The following is a 23,749-nucleotide window of genomic DNA, read 5'->3' as shown; positions in this document are numbered from 1 at the left end:
TCCAGAGTGTCATTGTTTCCCATTTTCTCCTACTCAGGAGGGCTTTGGTTGCCATGGAAAAACAAATGCAAAACCCTATATTACCTTCGGTATCTTATTGACTGACAGCCCTTGAGAAACTGATAAACAGTCCTTTAGAGCAGGCTGAAGAGATTTTGGCAGCAGTAGTAACCACTTCTCTATATTTTCCCCACCTTAACTTTTTAGAGATAAAACATTTTGCCTTTTTCAATCTGGGTGTAATCAGTAAGCTACCTATATCATCCTGTGGTTCTTGCACAAGGACACAATTTTAGAGTTCTTTCATTTTATTTTTAGCAGTATTAGTACTTTGTTTCAAGATTTATTCATATTTATTCAGTGTCAAAGTGACCTTGATGGTATGGGACAAATGATATTTTCATTTTTTAGACAGAGAAAAGAGAAATATGGGGAAGTGAAATGACCTGCTCATAGTCACCAATTAAACCCTTTATCATTTATTCTGTTAATGTTTATGGGACTTCCACTAGGACATACTGAGGTAGAGCTAAGTTTTTAAAAGTCTAGTTCATCTGCTGGACTTGAGTAAAGCTCAGCCTCCTGTAATTTAACTGGACTTAGACAGGTATGGCCATATTTTTAATTCATTGAGCTTTTTATCATAATTCACTTACCTGGATGTGAAATATTATGTGATTTTTTTTTTTCTGTGTATCCTTCTCCATACCTCAATTCATTGGTTCCTCTGTTAACATTTTATTGAAAAAAACCCCCAAAACTACTTTATCTTCCAACTAATTAAGCAAAAGCATTTTGCTATCCCATTTCAAGATGTGTCTGAAATAAGAGAATGCATTATTTGTTTTTCATAGAAATGTAACTCAGCCGCAAGAATTTTTAAAGACAAGATAGAAGGTACTATAAGGCAAAGTATCCATTACAGTGTTAAGTAAATTAAGTTTTTGAGGCTCTCTAAGTCAATTGCCTTTTCCCTTGACTGGCAGAGTCAGTATGAACTGTTCCTAATGTTCCCTTCCCACAAGTAGTCATGAATGCATCAAGCTTTAGATGCAAATGATACCTTTTAGTTTTGAAATATCTACATCATATTTCCATTCCTTTCATTCCTGACCTAGTAGGACTGGAATGCTCCAGTGTGACCTTGTCCCCATAGTGTGGGTGCTATCTCATGACCCAGTGCTAAACTGGGATTGGTACTTAATTACAGTATCTTGTGCAGGTTTGGGTAGCACAGTTTCTTTTAAATTTCTTTCAAAAGTTGTTACTAAGACATGTAGGACACTTAAAGATATAGAAACAATTGGACACTTAAAGAATTTAGAAATGTGTTGTTTGCCAATATCAGTGTTACATTTATGTGTCTGCGTGATAGATTGTTTTTCTTTTTTAAAAGCTGGTTTCCATTATTAACACTTATTTCTTCACAGTTCAGCCACTTAGACTTTAGCCGTTTCTTTTCCATGGCTGTGTCCAATCTGAACCAGAGCTTCTCAGTGAACAGCTTAAGAATTAGAAGTCTAATTTATCAAGATAAGGCCAGGATAACTTCTATGCTCTGAATGTGAAATGATAGCTTGGAATATCTCTAAGCAGCCAAAGAATAGATTGATCTTTCAGTTGAGTTGGCCTAGGACCAGAGGCAATCTGCAGAAGATTTCTCCTGCAGATGTTGCTTCCAAATGTGAATTTTGAAGTTAGAGCAGTTGCTAACATAGGACAACTTGGCACTAAGAGCTGGAGCAGCAGCAGCAGCTGTTGCTGGAGGCTGGGCCTGAGTCTGGAGGAGAGCCTGCCTGCTGTGCCCGTTTTTCTGTCCTGCCTGGTAAACTTAATTTCCCAAATGGTCACATTGCTGTGTTCTTCTTCTGGCATGCCACCTGGAAGCTGGGAAGCTCTGAGCTGAGGCTCCATTAGTGTCACAAGAATGGAGGTGATTTGAGTTGATCATTTTCATTCGCTTGGCATAACCCCTTCCCCCCTCCTCCCATATAGGTGACCCTTAAATCACTTGGTAAATCAGTTTGCTGCCAAATATGCTTATTTCTTGTTCCCTTTAGTTTAGCTAGTTTCAAAGTACTCTGTGTTGGGAGTTCTTTGTTATTATGCACATATTTATTAGTATTAGTGATTTCAAATGAGGTGATTGTTGCCATCATTGTATCTTCAAGACTGTTTTATGTGGCATTATTAAGCTCTAATTTTCAGGTAGAATAGAGAATCATATTTATTGTAGTCTGTTGCAAAACATCAAGGAAGTATCTTAGGTCAATCACAGTTCTTATTTTTTCCCTTTTTTTCGGATTTTACCTAAAGTTAAAAATCCAAAGGTTAGAATCCTCACTATCACTACTTTTTATGTTGGAGCTTTACACTCCCTGAGATAGTCACTACACAGAAGTTTTTATAGGCCTAGATATGGCTCTTCTGGAAATCACATGCTAGGTGCCTATTTGGTTTTAGAACTTGCTACCCAGGGGAATTATGACTTGAACACATTTTCACATATACAAGATTCCAAGGAAATCATTTTAGTCCTCTTAGGAAAATCCATAAGGAAACTATTATAATGATAGTTAAAATGCAAAGCACATATGTTTATATGCATGGCAGTGTCTTTTTGAAAGAGACAACATGGTTTAGTGGAAAGAACACTGCATTTAAAGTCAGAAAACCTAGATTAGAATCTCAGCTTTGCCACCTATTAGTTGTGTACAAGTCAGTTAGTTTTGCTGAGGCTCAGTATTCTGAGTTATAAAATGGGGATAAGATAACACCTGTGAACGAATCACTGAGTTGTTGGAAACCACTGTATAAAAAATCATTTTTCTTGTAGGAATAGTACATAGTAGACACTCCATTGGAAGTAAGACAAAAATAAATTATTTAATAGTATGTAATATATCTCATTTTGGGGAGTGTATCATTTTTCAAAAGTACAAAAATGTGATAGTCTACAAGATGCCATTGTTCAACCTACCTAGCATTGCATTTACAAGTATTTTGTGGAAGAGGAATCATATATGTCCCAGAAAAAAATTTTTCTTGTCCTTATTTAAGGTAACTTAGAACTTTAAATTGGGATACATTTGTAAGCTATCATGGTTGAAAGGGAAAGCTAACTGATATTAAGTCAGTATAAGGTAGCAGCCTGATCATCTGAAATCCTTTAAGTTCTGTTAACCAGCTTATTCCATTGTTATAACCTAGTTTTGGAGTAGCTTCCCAAATGGAAAAATGATAATTAGAAGGGAATAGATTTATTTCATTTTAGAATAAGCATTCTGAGTTTAGTACTTCATCATTATATTAGAATTATAGCCTCATCTCTGGGCATTCTTTTTGTAGGTGTAGAATACAAATCATATATAGCTTCTTCATCCCTTGATTCTTGTCCATTATCATATCCTTTGAGCATTTATGGAATGATACACTGCAAGCCTTCCTTTGGATTTTTTAATATTTTGTACATATTAGTATTAATACTTGGTTTGTTTATTATCCTTCAGTCTTGACACATGACTGGTCAATAGGCTTTTCTAGTCATATGTGTCCACCACTGGATTTAGGGTAAATTTTGATAATATACATCATTTGTTTTGGGAGTTGGAAGAAATCTCTTTATTTAAACCCAATTACATATTTATTTCCTTCAAAATGTTACCGCCATGATTTTTTTTTTTTAGTGAGGCAATTGGGGTTAAGTGACTTGCCCAGGGTCACACAGCTAGTAAGTGTTAAGTGTCTGAGGCTGGATTTGAACTCAGGTACTCCTGACTCCAGGGCTGGTGCTCTATCCACTGTGCCACCTAGCCGCCCCTCACCATGATATTTCAAAAAGGTCCATGATTTCATCTGAGTAGATTTTTCCTCTGCTCTCAAAGATCACAAAACCTTTACCTCTTAGTAGTACATTTTTTTATCAGTTGTAGCTAAAAAAATCATCACCTGGTGGTCTGCCTTGGCGAATACTTCCTTGATAAAAGGAAGTGAAAAGAATTTATTTTTCATAAACAGCTACACATTAAACACCTAATATTTTCAGAGCACTGTTATTTCCTAGTTGAATTGCAAAAATTAGATGACATTTATTCTCATGAAATTCCCAAGAATGTAGCCAATGTGCAACTATTTTCAATTTTTGTTTCATCTCCTTTAAAAATAGTTCTTTTTAACTGTGTGACCCAGGGTAAGTCATTGCCCAACAAAAACAAAACAAAACAAAAAACCAAATATAAATAGTATTTTTACATGTTGAAGTAGATGACCCTTGAAGTCCCTTCCCACTCTAAGGTGCTGTAATTGTAAGGAAGAACTGGGTTTGGAGTCAGGGCATCTGGTTTGAATTCCAGGTGTGTTACTTATATGACCTAGGGCAAAGCACTTATCTTCTTCGGGCCTTAATTTATCTTTTTTTTAAAAAGAGGAGGTTAGACAACTATAGTAGAAAATTTCTCTATGATAAAATACATATAGCTGCCCCTTCTGTCACATATTCATATGTATTCTCTTTAGTATTATCCAAGCCTTTGGTTTTTAAATGAAATACCAGTGCCCATAGAGGGGGAAAATGGCATGTGAAAAACTATGGCTGTTACATGATTTGTGATTGCTCTGTTAATTGCTTTACAACTCACTATGGACCTAAAAGCTTGGCAGTAGAGACACTCATTTCTTCTCCGTGCTTAGGAATCTAAGCTTTGCCATAATCAGCTGCATTCATTTATTTCCTTTACTGATACATGCCCCTTTCCCTTAGCATGTTCCGCCAGGGAATGCACGACTTGAAAGTCTGGCCTAATGTTGAAGCAGATGGATCTGAACCTACAAAAACTCCTGGCAGGACAAGCAGCACTCTCTCAGAGGACCAGATGAGTCGATTAGCTAAGGTAAAGAAGAAATAATTAGAACAGGTGGGAAGCTCTTTACTATGTCTTGCTTCAAGGAATATTATTAATTCTAAGACAGACTTGAAAATGTGGGTAAATGTGGGAAAACTCTTGGTAATAAAGAGTTAAATATTAGGGTCCTTACTGTAGCTTTAAGGGTGTAAGTGTTATAAAGTGTTACAAATTGGATACCCATTTTGTTTTCAGAAGTTTAAGAAATATACTCCCTTTTCTCTTCCAAAGATATATTTCCTTAAACCAATAGTTAGATTCTAAATTACTTATAGTGAGTTGTATACTTAATACTGCATCTCATAATTGCTATTTTTTAATTCCTCTGTAAAATTAAAGGGAGGGTACTTCTAAGTCCCTTCCAGATCTGAGATTCTAGATTCTAAGTATATCTCTCTCTAGCATCTGGTACAATGTCTTGTACATAGTAGAAATTTATATTACTTGATGAAATGAATTTAAATCAAACAAATTGAATAAGTATTTAGTGTTTACTCCATTTATGCAAGGCACTATGAACTAGGTGCTGTTTAAGACCCTTTTTATTTTTTATTTTATTTTATTTTTTTAGTGAGGCAGTTGGGGTTAAGTGACTTGCCCAGGGTCACACAGCTAGTAAGTGTTAAGTGTCTGAGGCTGGATTTGAACTCAGGTACTCCTGACTCCAGGGCCGGTGCTCTATCCACTGTGCCACCTAGCTGCCCCTGTTTAAGACCCTTTTCACTTTTGTTTGGGAAGAAAATCTCCACAGGCTAATCTGCTAGTATGTTACTTTTACATCCTGTCATGGGTATGGATGACTTTTTGTCTAGAGAAAGCTTCTACACTAGGAGTTGTTAAAGTAGTTTTTCAGCCTGGTACTTCAAGGTTCATATAGAAGAAGCCTTAATCATGAAGAACGAGATCTTGAATTGTTTAGTATTTGTGCTTCATCTTGAAATTTTTGTTGACTACTTCACTTAATTGCATTTCTCTTTTATGGAAAATGATACCATAGCCACGTAATGATTGGACATTTTATTTAATATACTGTTGTCAGATTTAAAAATTTGGCCGTCAGCTTACCTGTTCAAGGCAAGCATTTTGAGATTTTGTTCTTTCTTGAACAAGAGGGTGTAGAAATTTCTGAAGCTATAAACATGTCCATCTTCTCTTGTAGAGATTTATCATGGTGATAAACTAACTTTTTGTTCAAGCTACTCTGTGTATCTTTTATCAAGCTAGCTAACCTTGAGTTTCTAATAGAAAACTCATTAGAATCAGCTCATTTATTGCCTTCAGCTACTATAATGTGAACAAGGTTGAATCTCAAGTACAATAAGAGTATAGTGTATGTTGAAACAAAATCTCTTAAATTGTTTCTAGAGATCAGCACTATGATTCATGTTATGGGCAAAGTTCTAAATCTCAGGTCTTTGAGGGGAAAGGACAAGGAAGAGAAATAGACTGTTCTGTAATTGCCCTATTAATCCACTTTGTTTCTACATTAAAAGAATTATTTAGGCTCTTGCACAAAATGTTCCTAATTATTTTTGATGAAATGATCTGTATTAATTTATTATAACAACCCAGCAATGTGACTCCCCCCCCTCCCCATGTCTGTTTACAGAGTACAAGTGTTTATGTTTCTGGCACAGAACTATTGTGTGCTTGCTTGCTTGCTTGCTTGCTTGCTTCCTTCCTTCCTTCCTTCCTTCCTTCCTTCCTTCCTTCCTTCCTTCCTTCCTTCCTTCCTTCCTTCCTTCCTTCCTTCCTTCCTTCCTTCCTTCCTTCCTTCCTTCCTTCCTTCCTTCCTTCCTTCCTTCCTTCCTTCCTTCCTTCCTTCCTTCCTTCCTTCCTTCCTTCCTTCCTTCCTTCCTTCCTTCCTTCCTTCCTTCCTTCCTTCCTTCCTTCCTTCCTTCCTTCCTTCCTTCCTTCCTTCCTTCCTTCCTTCCTCTTTCTCTTCCTTCCTCCCCTCTCTTTCCAAAATAAGATCAGACTTCAAAATTTTGACTCTCCTTTTGGGGGGGGGGGGCGGGGGCAGGGCAATGAGGGTTAAGTGGCTTGCCCAGGGCCACACAGCTAGTAAGTGTCAAGTGTCTGAGGCCAGATTTGAACTCAGGTACTCCTGAATCCAGGGCCAGTGCTTTATCCACTGTGCCACCTTGCTGCCCTCTTTGACTCTCCTTCTAAAGTTTCTATAGTAGTTTGGTTAATACTTATAATATATCAGTGCATTAAAGTTCTTAGAAATGATTTATAAAAAAAAATAAGAACTGACTAGCTACTGGAGACATGTGGGAAGTCTACCCATGTTTCTTTAATTAGTATTAGTTTAAATTTTATATTGGACATTGTCAAGTGCCAGTGTTGTAAGTGAACATATTTAATACCTTGAATTAATACTCTTAAATGTCTCATAGTGCTTTGATAATCATTAGGAAATAATTCTTTTTCTTTTTTTTTTTGGCGGGGCAATGGGGATTAAGTGACTTGCCAAGGGTCACACAGCTAGTAAGTGTCAAGTGTCTGAGGCCAAATTTGAACTCAGGTATTCCTGAATCCAGGGCCAACGCTTTAACCACTGCACCCTCTAGCTGCCCCTGGTAATAATTCTTATACCTCTTTTTCCCAGTCTATAAAGTGGGAATGAACACACACATACACACACACACAGAATTTCTGGTGATGATTGGAGTCATGCACTTGCCAATATACCTTATCCCTTCCTGTAGTATGCTTTTTAAAAATGTCTAAACTGATTGAAGACTTTAGATCATGCTGTGCTATTATACCCTTCATTACTGTTGAGTGATGTGCTCTAGACACTAAATTGAATCTATCAAAACCAGTAATTACTTTTTTAGGAAAAAATAATTCATGAATGCGACACTGCTGAAGGGCTTGCTCTTTTCTCTTTGAGGAATATTTCTTGGTATATTTGACCAACTGCTTCATTGATTCTTACACATGAGTTGATTATGCTCTCTGAGGTTTTGGAGAGACTAAAATTTCTCCTTTCAGAGAAAAAATTTGCAAAAATTATTTTCTATATATGATTAAATCAATGCTTTATTCACAGTTTTCACTATGCTTTGATTTCACAATAAACCTGTCAGGCAAGTATTAGTACTAGACTTGCATTTAGTGCCACTACTACTACCATTATAGCGAGCACTTTCAAAGTGTTTTTAAAGTTTATGAAGCACCTTATCTCTTTCTGTCCTCACAACAATCTTTTTTTTTTTAAATTAATAAAGTATTTTATTTTTTTCCGTTACATGTAAAGATAGTTCTCAACTTTTGTTTATACAAGCTTTACAATTTCAGATTTTTCTCCCTCCCCCCTCCCCTAGACAGCAGGCAATCTGATATAGGTTATATATATATATATATATACACACACATAATAACATTAATCCTACTTCTGCATTAGTCATGTTACAAGAGAAAAAAATCGGAGCAACGATGAAAAACCTCAAAATAGAAAAAAAACAACAGCATCAAAAACAAAAGAAATAGTATGGTTCATTCAGCATCTACACTCCGCAGTTCTTTTTTTTTTTTTTCCTGGATTTGGAGATCCTCTTCCATCACGAGTTCCCTGGAACTCTTCTGTGCCATTGCATTGGTGAGAAGAATATAGTCCATCATAGTAGATCAACACTCAATGTTGATGATACTGTGTACAATGTTCTTCTAGTTCTGCTCATCTCACTCATCATCAGCCCACGCAAGACCCTCCAGGTTTCTCTGAACTCCTCCTGCTCTTCGTTTCTTATAGCACAATAGTATTCCATTGTATTCATAGACCACAACTTGTCCAGCCATTCCCCAATTGATGGGCACCCCCTCAACTTCCAATTCCTTGCCACCACGTAAAGAGCAGCTATAAATATTTTTGTACATGCCTCACAACAATCTTGAGAAATAGGTGCTATTATTATCCCCATTTTGCAGATGGGGAAACTGAGGTTATCAGAGGCAAAGTGATTTGCCCAGGGTCACACCGCTGGTTATTATCTGAGGCTGGATTTGAACTCAGGTCTTGCTAACTCTGGTACAGAGTTCTGGGCTTGGAGTTCAAATCTGGCCTCAGACACTTACTAGCTGTGTAACCGTAGGCCAGTTATTTAACCCTATTTGCCTCAGTTTCCTCATCTGTACAATGAACAGGAGAAGGAAGGCAAACTACTCTAGTATCTTTGCCAAGAAAATCCCAAATGGGATTACAAAGAATTGAAATGATTGAACAACAACTTCCTAACTCCAGGTACAATAAATACTCTATCTATTGTGCTGCCTAGACACTTGTAATAGTTAACATTTAGATAGCACCTACAATGGACCATGTGCTAATAAGTGCTTTACAAATATTATCTCTTTTGATCCTCTCCAGAACCCTAGGAAGTAGATGCTATTAAGTGTTTGAGGCTGAATTTGAACTGAGGTCTTCCTTAACTTCAGCTTCTCCCCTCACCTTTCTTTCACTTTGCCATCTAGCTGCCTCTTTTGAATCTCCTCTAAGACATTTACTATCAATGTAACTCTGGTAAATCACAACTTTTTAAATGTTTTTTATCTTTATTTTCCTCATATTTACAAAAAGAGTGGTAATAATCATATCATTTACCTCACAGAGTTGTTGTGAACTCAAATGAGATAATGTATATAGGGCTCTTATTGAACATTGAAGTCCTATGTAAATGTCAGCTATTACTAATAAATCACTTCTCAGAACCTCAGTTTCTTTATCTGGAAAATGCCAGGGCAGAATGAGATAACTTGTAAGGCCCCTTCTAACTCTAACCTATGATCTCTTTGTCTCCAATTTTCCTTTCATAAAAGTGTTAGAGAGTGAATCAGGAAGTAGGTAAGTTCATACTTTTGGTGGTTTTATGAATTGCTCTAACCATATTAAAAAAGTTTGGCAATATACAAGAAAAGTCACCATATCCTTTGACCCAACCATATAGTGCGTATATCCCAAGGAAAGCAATCACAAGAAAGAAAAGTCCAACACATGACAAAATATTGTGGGAGACAAAAACTGGAAATACAGGGAATACCCATCAATTGGGGAATGGCTAAATAAAATGTAGTATATGACTCATAAAGTATCATTGTATTGTTAAAAAACAGAACCACCACTAACATACAAACTCAAAATAATTGCAGTGACCAGTTTTGGTTCCAGGGAGAGGAGGAGGGGGAATCATACCTTCATTTTCTTGGTAGAGTGGTAGGCTCTGTGGGTGTGAAATGATTTGAAGTCACTTTTTCATTTGGGTTTTGCTAAGATTTTTATGTTACAAGAGACGATTCAGTGGAGGAGAGGTGTCATTGGAAAATTACTCTGATACTTAAAAAATAAATTTACTGAGAGAGGAAAAAGAAAACTCAGGTAGTCATCCTTGAATTCTGCCATTATTTCCTATTGCCAATTTTTATCTGTTGAAAAGGGCTTTTGCTTGCTGGTAAATATGGTTTAATAGCTCTCTTTATGCTTTTAGCTCTGTATAATTTTCCACTAAAAGACCATTTTTTCTGATAATGTTTATCAGAACCTTTTCCTGGATATTAAACTCAACATGTCCAAATTTGCCACCAAATTTATCCCTTTTCCAGCCTTCCTCGTTTCTTTTTTTTTACTCATTTCTTTTTTTTTTTTTTTTTTTTGGTGAGGCAGTTGGGTTAAGTGACTTACTTGTCTAGGGTCACACAGCTAGTAAGTGTTAAGTGTCTGAGGCTGGGTTTTACCTATTTCTTTCTTTTTTTTTTTTTAGTGAGGCAATTGGGGTTAAGTGACTTGCCCAGGGTCACACAGCTAGTAAGTGTTAAGTGTCTGAGACCGGATTTGAACTCAGGTACTCCTGACTCCAGGGCCGGTGCTCTATCCACTGCGCCACCTAGCTGCCCCTTGCCTATTTCTTTTGATAGTATGGTCGGTCATTCTAGTAATTCAGATTCAAAAGTTTTGAGTCAACTTTGAGTTTTTCTCCCTAAGCTCAAATATACGATTGGCCAGATCTTATTGTTTCTACCACCACACCCTCTCAACCATTCTCTTCTCTTCATTCATATAGTCTGTACCCCTTTTCAGGGACTTTTTTTTCTTTTTTTTTGGTGAGGCAATTGGGGTTAAGTGACTTGCCCAGGGTCACACAGCTAGTAAGTATTAAGTGTCTGAGGTAGAATTTGAACTCAGGTCCTCCTGACTCCAGGGCTGGTGCTCTATCCACTGCGCCACCTAGCTGCCCCTTCGAGACTTTTAATTAAATTTCTTAGAATGTTTTTGTCTTCCTTTTTGCAGATTTGTGATTTTTCTTTTTATAAAAATTTTTAGTATTTACATCAGGGAGAATCTGACTCATTAGGTGGATTACATTATAGTTTACATTAGTTTATTTTAGTCTCTAGCTCTAATGAATACAATTACATTTTTAGAGTACATTGGTATATTAAAGTTGTTTCAGTTAACTCAGTAACTTGGGAGTTTTTTCTGGGAAAAATGCCCTTCATTGTGACCTTTTGTTTTGATGTAGATAATGGCTTTGTGTGGAAGAGCAGTAGAATTGTTCTACCATACAGCCAGATCTTGATTATTTGTTTGGGGAGCATCACTTGTCTATTATCTGTGGCAAAACTATTTTTGTAGTGTCATTTTTCTCTTTCTAACCAGAACATTTATGTACTACAGAATTTGGTCTGTATGTAGAAAGTGCTAATCAGATAACTCAGATCAAACTCAAAGTGTTCTCATTGCTTTGGGAGTTCCCTCCAGGATGCAAATCAAAACCCAGCCATTTTGGCCTGACTTGGGTGACTCTTGCCCATGTTTTCCCAAGTTTATCTTGGGGATATTGACAGTACTAGTAGATCATTCAGATATAATTCCTTACTCTTGTCACATGACCAGACCATCTTTTCTTCCCAGCATACAATTCCTTGATAGTAACCTTAATGCCTATTCTTCTTTAGAGTTCCCTTTGGTAACATTGCAGCTGCTCTTGAGGACCTTGGCGGCAGTGGTGTGGCATTTCACATTTTCTGCCATAGGCAACACTAGTAAAATGTTAGTATTGAAAAGATGGATGGGCCTTTGCTTTCTTGGGAAGTTTAGGTTCAATAAAAAGGAAGTGGCATCATTATCTTAATCAAAAAAGCACCATAGAGCTATAGGATTGCCTACATTTTAAACTATGTTTTTTTGTTTGTTCGGTTTTTTTTTTAGTGAGGCAATTGGGGTTAAGTGATTTGCCCAGGGTCATTCAGCTAGTAAGTGTTAAGTGTCTGAGGCTGGATTTGAACTCAGGTACTCCTGACTCCAGGGCCGGTACTCTATCCACTGCGCCATCTAGCTGCCCCCCCCCCCATTTTAAACTATGTAAATTCTTTATTAATTTGGACCATTTGATTCCATTTCTGCTTGCTATTTGAATAAAGATGGAGAATGGAGAATCCTTTGGATGCAGTTTTTACCTAATGCTAGATGGTCTAATCTTTATCAGTAACTTTTGAATTGCTTACTGTTGTCTAAAGCTGTCAAAAACTTTTAGTTCTGTCTTGCGACCTGCTATCACAAGTGGACTAAATGAGTTTTTGCAGTTTCAGATTGAGCCCTAAAAGCCTATTGCTTTATGTTCTGTAAATCTATAGTCTCTCTTTGCCCAAAAAGAAAAAAAAATAGTGAGAAGCAGATTTTCCAGACTCATCTTTGAAAAAGATTTAAGGAAAGAAAACTTTCAGAGGCAGTTAGGTGATGCAGTGGATAGAGCACCAGCCCTGGAGTCAGGAGGACCTGAGTTCAAATTTGGCCTCAGATACTTACTAGCTGTTTGACCCTGGGCAAGTCCCTTATCCCTGATTACTTCCAGAAAAAAAGAAAATATAACTTTACTTAGGCAAACAGTGCTTTTCCTAAATAAAGCAAAGTTTGAAACTCAGGAAGAAGAATTATGACCAAGACTTCATCATTTAGGAAAAGATGAAACAAAAATACTGTATCTGTTGAAATAAAATTCCTTTAGCTTCAGCAGCTCAAAGTTTTTAGTGCATAGAGAATTGCTTGAATATAAGAACCCTGCTTATTTTATTTCATTCTTCAGATTCAAAAGTCAGTGATTTTGCTCATATTAGTATTCTCCTGAACTGATTCAGATTGCAACCCCTTAATACCTTGCAAGATCATCTTTGGCAATTACTGTGACTGAAAAGGAATTCATCCTTTTGCCAGCCTGATGATGAATCTACCTCTTGAAATTTAGTTTGGCTGATTCTTGTTTACAAAATTTACGTTCCATCCCCAAAGCCATAATGTGTGTTTGTTGAAAAAAATTAAGTGCTAGAGATTGGGAAGTAGGAGCAGCTAGGTGGTATGTCATTTGAAATTATATGGGAGTGCCTGTCTCTGCTCTAGGTTTTAGGGAAACTTAGCTGGGGTTTCTAATATATCGCTACTTAAATTAGAGGCTATAGCATCAGTATTTGGCATTAAACATTTATTAAAGCATATTAAATGTTAGTAAAGAGAGAGCACATGGCTCTGAAAGTTCAGAAGCCCTACATACCTAGGATAGAGAGCGAGTGCCAGAGCGCAGCGTGGGAGAGAAAAGAGAGCACCAAGAGAGAGAAACCGCCCCCCCCCCCCAAGGGTTTTTATCCTCTCGCAGATAGAGGTGGGTCACTGGACATTGATCCAAGCTAATTGGCGGGTAATATTCAAGTCCATTGATTGGCATGACTTGAGGGTGGTCACCCAGGTGAGTTAACTTCCTTTAGGTAGTCAGAAAGGTTTATCTGTATTTCCTTTGCAATTCTCCTGATTCTGGACTGGCCTTAAAAGAGGTTGGGCAAGGCTCCCTCAAGTGGTGGGGAGGCCTCTGGGACCCCCAAAACCCTTTATTTTCTTACAGTGGTAAATGAGGCTCTGGACCTGGAGTCAGCAAGACTTGAATTCAAAGTCAGCCACAGACACTTAATATCTGTGTGACCCTGGGCAAATCACTTAACCTTGTTTGCCTCAATTTCCTCATCTGTAAAATGAGCTAGAGAAGGAAATGACAAACCTCTCCAGTGGCTTTGCCAAAAAAAACCAAACAAACCCCAAAAGGGGTTACAGAGAGTTGGCCACAACTGAAAATGACTAAACAGCCACATGGGTACCATGTAAATACGAGCTATTATTTTGTAATAATTATTTTTCAACACCAACAATGTACTGGTATTGGGGTGTTTGGGACATGGGGAATTTGGTACAGACTTTCCATATAGGAATTCTGTGACATGATTCCACCAGAGAATTGATAGAATTTGAATCTTAGAGTTAGATGGGAGCCATAGAGATTATATGGTCCAATCTAAACTGAAGTATGAATTCTTTCTCTAAGATCCTCTCATTGAATACCTTCAGTGACCTCACTGCCTCCCCAAGCAGCCCATTCCATTGTTTGAATGGTTCTAATTCTCCATCATCTTAAACCAGTCTTCCCCCCCCACCCCCACCCTGTTTCATGACTTCCAATGACTAGTATAAATTCTATGCTCTGAAACCAAGCAAAATAAATATAATCTGTCTTCATTTACAGTCCTTCAAATATTTTATAACTGTTTTGGGCTTTTCTAGGCTAAACATCACTAGTCCTTTCAACATATGCTTATATGTATGATTTTTTGGCACTCATACTTGTCAATAGAGAAAATTTTTGAGGCGGCATTATCTTTTGCCTTCTAATCTTATTAGATGAACCAACAACAACATCTGTCTATAGGGCTGACCCTGACATCTTCACTTTCATGAACCTATAGTTAAAATGCTTTTGGAAAGACGGGGACAGGAATAAGAAACAAATTTTCTGAATCACATAATAATGGGTTTTGGGGGCTATACGAAACATTGTTTTGTGCAGTTGAAGGTTTAGGTTGTAAGCCTACTGAGTAGTAGTTTTGAGAGAGACAGAGTGTGTGTGTGTGTGTGTGTGGGGGAATAAAGAATGGTCATCTCAGGGGCAGCTAGGTAGTGCAGTGGATTGAGCACTGGCCCTGGAGTCAGGAGGACCTGAGTTCAAATCCGGCATCAGACACTTAACACTTACTAGCTATGTGACCCTGGGCAAGTCACTTAACCCCAATTGCCTCACTAAAAAAAAAAAAAGAATGGTCATCTCAGTATTTCATGTAGAATTCTTGCACATTCCTCCCTTACAGAGGAGGGATCAAAACTTGTCAAAAAGGGACCAAACTTAAGAGAAAATATTTTTTTAATTTAGTGATACAGTCATAATTACAGATGTCAATAAGCACTATTTTCTTTCTTCATACTTTTTCATTCATTTTTTAGACACTTATCAAATACTTGTCTGATAAGAAAAGATGTGGTATACTAGAAATAGCACTAATCTAGAGATTGGGATATCTAGGTTCTGGTGCTTGCACCATTAACAGCTGATTCTTTAATCTTGAGCAAGTGGTTTAACCATTTGGAGCCTGTATTTCTTCATTGTTATAGATGTAGAGATGGAAGGGATGGGACTTCAGAAGCCATACAACTCTCCTATTTTACAGATAAGGAAACTGAGGCCCAGAGTAGTTACGACTTGACCAGAGTCACATGTAGTCCGGTTCCTCTGGCTTCAAATCCTATGCTTTTTTATACCACACTACAAATACTGATTGTGAGGGTTAAGTAAAGTAATGGAAATATTTGAAAATTCCTTCAAAATTTTAAAACGTCTATGAATATATGGGATTATTTATCCATTAAAACTCTTCCCTTTTGTATTTTTGTCTTTGTCATCCTCCACTACTCTACTTTTCCAATATATGCTTGTTTTTGTAGGCACCTTTTTGGCCCTTTGTAGAATAAAGATTTGATACTCTTTCCCTCCCTCCCCCTGCCCCTTGAAAATGCATCTGCCCTCCCATTAAATCTGATAATACATGATTAGTTCCCCAAGCAATTTTGTGGACATGTTATTATTTGGTTCTTAGGGATTCTTTCGATTTAATAGCTTTTCAAACCCCATACTGTTTAATTCTTGGAGACTTCAGGGATGGAGGCTCAATAATTATGCCATTATTTCTGTGACAGTATGCTGCCCTTCAGTGCTTTATATTATGACTGTTTGTGAATTCCATAGAAATAAATCCCTGGGCCCAGAAAGAAAAGAATGAGGCATTTGCTACTTTCTTGACCTATCTCTTTCTTGGGATAGGCACCCTAGTGCGGATTACTTCTTTAGAACCAATTTCAAAACAGATTGTAGTGCCATTACCCTGCTGTTTAACAGAATGCAGATTTTCTGTCTGGAAAGATCTAGGTCACTGACATTTCAGCTTATAAAGAAATACAAGTTATCATGACAGGAATAAATTACATATCAACATTCTTTCATGAGTTTTACATTTGGTAGTAGCCTTTAGTTTTCATGGAAAGATGACTGGCCTGGAGATGACCAGGACCTATTCCAAATTTGAATGAAACAAAATGTTTTCATCTTTATCCAAACTCTTGGGCAAGCTTGGCAACATGTGCAGTGAGGTCAGTGAGGTAGGTTTTTCAAGTAAGTATTTTAAGTTTCCCTTATCTCGTTTGATTTGAATTTCACAACAATTCTGTGAAGTAGGGGAAGTATTTTTATATTCATTTTACTTATTGGAAAACTAATGCAGATAGAGGTTAAGTGACTTGCCCTCAAAATCTCATAGTCATTGGTGAAGCCAGCAGTATAAGTCTTGACCCCTGGTCCATTGTTCTTTTCTTGATTCAATTTATTTTAGTATTTATTGATTGCCTCCTGTATGTAAGTTACCATGTTAAGCATGATAGAGATGAGTAAAATAATCCCTTTACTTAGAGAACTTATAGTATCTTATGGGTTGTAAGATAAATACATGCATAATTTTAGTATAGGATAGAATATAATAAGTTCCATAGTAGGTAAACTTGCAGGGGAACAGCACAAGGAAATGCTTCTGGCTGGGAAGATCAGGGCAGTGACTTAATCCAGTTTGATTGGAATCCAGTTGGAATGGCTTGTATGTGAAGAGGGGAAAAAAGGTCATATTGTGGAGGGCCTTTGATATAAAGGTTTTTCTTAAAATAGATTTTTATTTACAAAGGTTTTACATAAAATTTTATTTATATCCTTTATTTTTGCATTCCCTAAATTTTTCTATGTTCCTTTCCTTCCCTACTTCTCAGAGAACTATTATATAAAGCACATTAACTTTTTGTTTGTTTTGTTTTTTGTTTTTTTGGGGGGTTTGTGGGGCAACGAGGGTTAAGTGACTTGCCCAGGGTCACACAGCTAGTGTCAAGTGTATGAGGCCAGATTTGAATTCAGATCCTACTGAATCCAGGGCCAGTGCTCTATTCACTGCGCCACCTAGCTGCTCCCATAAAGCACATTAACTTTAAAGAAAAATAAAAGAAAAAAGAGAAAGAAGAGAAAAAAAATCACGCAGAAGAACTGATTGATACATTGAAAACTTCTTAAAACCAATGCAATTTTCAGCAGCCATTGATCTCCTTTATCTTCAGAGGAGTGGGAGGAAGTATCTTCTCATCTCCTTTGAGGCTATGCTTGTTCCTTGTAATTTGGCAACATTCATTGTTTGTAGCTACTGTTCTTCACAATTTTCATTACTGTAGTCATTGATTATATTGTTTTCTTAGATTTGCTCACTTTGAAACAGTTTGTTAAAGTCTTTGCATATTTTTCTGTATTCATATTTGTTATTTCTTAAGTCTCAGTAACACTTCATTATATGTGTGTACCACAGTTTGTTAGTCATTCCTCAGTCAGTGGGCATCTGCTTTGTTTCTAGTTTTTTGCTACCACCAAAACTACTGCTAGAACTATTCTGGTGCATGAGTTTTTTCCTCTTTATCAATGACTTCCTTGAGATATATGTCTAGTAGTGGAATCTATGAGCCAGATACTCTGGACGTTTTAGTTACTTTATTTGCATAATTCCTAATTCCTTTCCAAAATGTATAAGCTTATTTTCTCCAAGAATCTTCATTTAAAAATACTTCATTTAAAAAAAATCACATTTCTTTTAAAGTGCTTTCTTTTTCTTTTATAGCTCACCAAGGCTCATCGACAGGGTCATATGGTAAAAGTGGATTGGCTCGACAGATTGACATTTAGAGAAATAGAAATGATAAATGAGGTGGGTCATCCTCCTTATATTCTTATGAATAAGTAACTTATTAAATCTTAAATCGCAAAACCAATTAAACTTTATTACTTACATTTAAAATATATATGGTTATATGTATATAGATGCATGTATACACATGTCGATGTGTGCATATACATACATGTACACATAACTTTTTTTGTATTTGCACATCTTTTCATGAAAAATTGGGGCATTCATAATAGTGTGGGGGTCTTGGGTAGCTAGGTATCCTGAATACATGAGGATGTCCTGTGTTGTCCTTTTAGGATTTGGTACCTAGAAATTTTTTTAGGACACCTGTGGCTTCTCTAGTTGACTTTACAACCTGGAAGGCTATAGGGTATGTCATAGGTATCTTACATCACAGAAATGATGTCTATAAAGTTTAGTATTTATACCTTGTTTACTTGTTTTCATTCTTAATAAACTCAGATTACCATTGTCAGAGAAATTAGTCTCTCTGTCTTTGTGATCTTTGTTTTCAAACACTGATCCAACTTTAGAATACTTTCTGCTCAAATAAGATGCTGCCTGTTTTCTTTTTTTTTTAGAATAAGATAGTCGTTTATTTAGGGGCAAGGGAAGGGAAGGGAAGGGAAACCATGAAAGAAATCTTTGGACTTCTGATGGGGAGAAAGGCATGGCACAGAGGGTGGCTCTGAGATACCAATCTCCATTTTCTATACTTTTTACAGAAATCTAGCAATCCTTGGATTATTATAAAGTAACTTGGGCATTTGTTCTTGACTGTGTGTACATGGAAATGGAATGGAAAAGTCTTATCAAAGGATGGAATTAGTACAGGTCTTTTCAAAGGTTTTTTTTGTTGTTGTTGGTTTTTTTTTTTTAACTGATTTACTTTTGAATATGGTGTCTCCATGTACCAGATGTTAAGCCTAACATTTTGTGTCTGGAGAATGGAAATAACAATTATATTAATCAAATTAGGAGGGAGGAATATCAGTTTTGTAATATGGCCCAATCTATAATGAGCACCACAGGGTACAGGCAGACTTAATTTAGAGTCTCCGAGCAGTTAGATCATCACATGGAAAAAGAAGGTAGTGGCTCTAAGTGCTCTTTTTCTTACAATGAACTTTTATAAAGGTTAGTTTTTTTTCTGTTTACAGATTCAGTGCTCTGTTTTACTCCAAGGTCACTATTCTAAATTTTTTAAAGTAACTGGTTTTAGATGTTATTTATTTGGAATTTATGAATAGGGAATTCTCTTTGCTAACCATTTTGAAAATTTATTAACAATAGACCTTTTATAAAAACTAAATTGGGATTACTGTTTGCATTCTTCTTAAGTACTGTTCCCATTTGTAAAATTATTTGTTTTCAGTTTTCTACATTTTTTTTTTTTTGTGGGACAATGAGGGTTAAGTGCCCAGGGTCACACAGCTAGTAAGTGTCAAGTGTCTGAGGCTGGATTTGAACTCAGGTACTCCTGACTCCAGGGCTGGTGCTCTATCCACTGCACCACCTAGCTGCCCCTTCAATTACTTTTTAATCTGATTCAGGCTCACTCAGGAATATTATGGGCCACATCAGTGCTTGGGCTACATATTTGAAAACTCTGGGCTACACAATTCAACTCAATGTGATACAATAAAATTCATCATAGTAGGTGCCTACCACGTGTACTATGCCTGGGATATGGATATAATGATGAAAATGTAAATAGTTCCCTCAGGAAGCTTACATTTTACCAGGTAGGGTACAGATAAGTAAATACAGGGTATATGCAAAGCAAACACAAAGGAATAAGAAAGCATTAGTAACTGGGGGATTATTGAAAGACATCACAGAGGAAGCTACACCTGAGCTGAGTTTTGAAGGAAACTAAGATTTCTAAGAGGAGTAGGTGACAAGGGAATGCATTCTAGGTAGGTGGTAGGGACGGATTAATGTACTATAAGAATAGAAAAGCAAATTGGAGTCAGGGAGCTTAAGGCCTTTAATGTAAAGTAGAAGAGTTTGTATTTTATACTAGAGACATTGTGGGACAATGAGGGTTAAGTGCCCAGGGTCACACAGCTAGTAAGTGTCAAGTGTCTGAGGCTGGATTTGAACTCAGGTCCTCCTGAATCCAGGGCCGGTGCTTTATCCACTGCAATACCTAGCTGCCCCTCTACATGTGTTTTTAAACACTGAATTTAGGAATTCCTTTTTTCTTATTTTTCTTTATTCAAGATGCTTACCTAAAAATACTATTTTATGAATAGCTTTAACTCAGTAGGCTTTCCTAAACTAATACTCATTTTCACGTTTGAAATTATCCCTGTGATTGAAATGTTAAATATCTTTGCTTTAAGTGACTAGTCATAAGAGGTTTTTATTATAGGAAAAACAAGTCTGCTGTGTCAGTATTTATATAAAATACCTCCAAAGTGAGATTTGAGAAAGAAGTTGTTAAAAAACAGACACTTGATGTTTTGATGATTATGGTAATATAAATAAAAATTGTAATCTTATCAGGAAGTAGTTTTTTTAAAACTGGATATCTTGATCCATACTGTATATTAATACAAATTATAAAACTATCAACCTTTATTTTATATCATTTCTCTTTTTTTACAGAGTGAAAAACGAAGTTCTAATTTTATGTACCTAATGGTTGAGTTTCGATGTGTCAAATGTGAAGATAAGGAATATGGTATAGTTTACTATGAGAAGGTATGTGCCTAAGACCTATTTATGGCCTCTTTAAATCAGATAGGGGGAAAGCATTAAAAAAATTACTGACATTCCTGCTGAGATGAATTATTTGGTTGCAAGATAGCAGCAGACAGCTGTCAGCAACAGCTGTTTATGTACATACAAATCAAATAGTATAGCTACAACAAGATTACAAAAGCCAATCATTCATGTAATGCAGTTCTAGATTACAGAATTCAATAAGAATGCAAGTGATTAAAACTTTTTGATTTATTGTTCTTCAAATTGACAAGGAGGACATCAGTAATAGTCATAAAATTTAATACTAATGAGTAAGTAAAATTATAAAGAACAATACATAGTTTTTTTAATGGAAAATTTTAATGATAATAAGGAGCTATTTATAATTTTATTTCTTTCTGATATGGAAAATATTTTTCTTCACTTTTTAGTGAGTTTTATTGATACAGCTTTATGTACTATACAAAATCTGTATCTCTATGGAAATGTGTCCAAACTTTTGAAATAGCTAACATAGTGTTAATATTGTATTGCTACAGTTATGAAAAAAATGCAGAAAACATTGCAATGTATTCTGTGTTAGAAATAATAACTTAACTGTATGTTTTAATATTTTTATTTAAGCTGTTATGAATGATAGTGTTCTTTTCCAAATTCTTTAATAGATGTTTGTGACGTAAATCCAGGAGGGTGTTGTTGTTTCTAGCTCATGACCATTTTTGGTGATTTAAAATAAAATCATACTTTTTGTTTTTCTCTTCCTTCTGTTTTGTGGTTTATTTTAGTATTGTGTGTTTCTGCTTTTAACTTAAAGATTCTGAGTAATGGACCCCTTTGAATCCTTTTGTAAATGACACTTGCGATAAAATAAGATAGAGTGGTTAATGATTAATGTTTTAATAAACAAATTCTTTACCAAAGAGTAAAATATTAAGAAGAAACTAACTTATCAGCATTACATAATAATGTTACGTACCTATGTACTTTTTTTTTTGGTGGGGCAGTGAGGGTTAAGTGACTTGCCCAGGGTCACACAGCTAGTAAGTGTCAAGTGTCTGAGGCCAGATTTGAACTCAGGTCCTCCTGAATCCCAGGCCGGTGCTTTATCCACTGCGCCACCTAGCTGCCCCCATGTACTTTTTATACTCTATATAAATTAGAGTTGAAAAATAAATTTCTTGTTCTCATTGGGCTTGCAGTCCAAGCAAAGATAATGAGAATAATATGCTAACACATATATGGAGAAACAGGGGTAAAGTTTTACATTTCCTTAAAATAATTTAATAATTGATAATAGATAGATAAAGAATAAGTTAATAGAATTTCTAGAGTTTCGGGGTTTTTTTTTTTTTGAAAGCGTACTTCAACAAGTTCTTGACCCCTTTCTCCTACTCCCTGAAAAATTGTTCATAAATTAGTGGCTGTCTACCCAACCTGTCATACTTCCACTTAGTGTAAAGATTGCTGGTCCAGTGTATTGAATCTAATGGAAATAGACTTTCTTGTCACCTGTCTTTTGTGACAGATAGTCTAAGTGAAGATTACTTGTCACAGTTGGGTTGATAAATGTGTTTTCTTATGTTGTGACTGAAAACCAACCTGTTAAACAATGGCTACAAGAATTTGTGGCTTTCTGTAAGACTCAATTACTGTAGTGAAGTTAAACTAGAATAGTTCTCTTTTTCAGCTTTTCCCGATTTTATTGCAGGCTGTTTACTTTAAAATATATCAGTGTTTGGAAACTTAATCTTAATAGCTTGGCACAAACTTCAGAATTGTTCACAAATGACTCTGATCTTAATACCATTGATCCTTTATGTGGACATAGTGTTTATTATGTGGCATTACCTGCATGGTCTTGAGGATTAAAAAGCAAAGAGTATTGTGTGTTAAAGATAATATTTTTCTTCAGAATTAATTCATAAATTCTTATTATTAAGATTTACATGCTCCTGAGCTACTGTTACCCTGAGGAGTAATGCTCCTGAAACTTGAACTGTGTGTCCATTGGGAACAATGTGAAATCAGCCACCCTGTAAGAAAGCCTTACTCCTCAAATGATCCTTATGTGGTGTCCCACTTTCTTTTTCCCATTCCTTGAACTCACCATATTTACTTGGTGATTTCTGCAGATAAATATAATGAAACTAGTATATCATTTAAATTATAGTTCTTCCTTTTAAATATCTCATAGTCATCATGTGTTTCTCTTTCTTTTTTAATAGTCCTTTTTGTCTTTATGAAACTTTCAGAAATAAAAACCATTGTTTATGATTCTCAAATCTCTAAAATCTGTTACACATTTTCATTCAGAGGCTTTGATTTTTCCTTAAATCATTACCATGTTCCTGTGCCCCCCAAAGGGGGAGTAAGAAATATATTGGATCTTTTTCTTATAAGGCTTCTTATTGGAATATAGGAATTTTCATTGTCATCAACAAGAAATATAATGACATAATTGGGCCAAAACCCATTTATTGTTTTTTACTATTTCTACAACATTTTAAAGTTCTGTTGTTGTTTTTTTTCTTTTCTTCATTTTTGTATTTTCTTTCTCCTTCCTTTGGCATCTAGGATGGTGATGAGTCATCCCCAATTTTAACGAGTTTTGATATAGTGAAAGTGCCCGACCCCCAGATGTCTATGGTGAGTTACAATGCAGCTATATTTCCAAGGAATATCCTTTTTTTCCTTATGCTGTTTTCAAAATATATAGCTATATCACTCTTACCTTGAGTCCACTTAGCTGGAAAACTCAACTATATTAGAATGCTCAAATGATTAAAGAAACTAGGGAGGATAAGAGAAACTTAACTGGGACCTATAATCTCTTTTCAAATATTTGAAGGGCCGTAAGAAATAGGAATTGACTTTATTCTTTATAGTGTTAAGAGCAGAATTCAATCCAGTCCAGGAGAAGCAAACCAACATGTAGAAGATTTTCACTCTACAGAAGGAAAATTGACTAGAAATTAGAGTCTTCCAGGGATGAAATGAGC

General features: G+C 36.0%; 1 protein-coding gene across 1 annotated transcript in view; it reads left to right on the top strand.

The window, feature by feature from the left end:
• Positions 1-23,749, top strand: part of PIK3C3 (phosphatidylinositol 3-kinase catalytic subunit type 3) — a 182,497-nt gene that overhangs the window by 7,563 nt on the left and 151,185 nt on the right. The window contains exons 4-7 of the mRNA XM_043978483.1: positions 4,760-4,889; positions 17,970-18,056; positions 20,652-20,747; positions 23,325-23,396. Of these exons, the coding sequence (XP_043834418.1) occupies positions 4,760-4,889; positions 17,970-18,056; positions 20,652-20,747; positions 23,325-23,396 (385 nt within the window). The remainder of the gene's footprint in view (positions 1-4,759; positions 4,890-17,969; positions 18,057-20,651; positions 20,748-23,324; positions 23,397-23,749) is intronic.

The sequence above is a fragment of the Dromiciops gliroides genome, chromosome 1 (genome assembly GCF_019393635.1).
Source record: "Dromiciops gliroides isolate mDroGli1 chromosome 1, mDroGli1.pri, whole genome shotgun sequence".
Lineage (NCBI taxonomy): Eukaryota > Metazoa > Chordata > Mammalia > Microbiotheria > Microbiotheriidae > Dromiciops > Dromiciops gliroides.
Note: the sequence above shows the minus strand (reverse complement) of the source record. Positions and strands in the feature narration are given on the sequence as shown.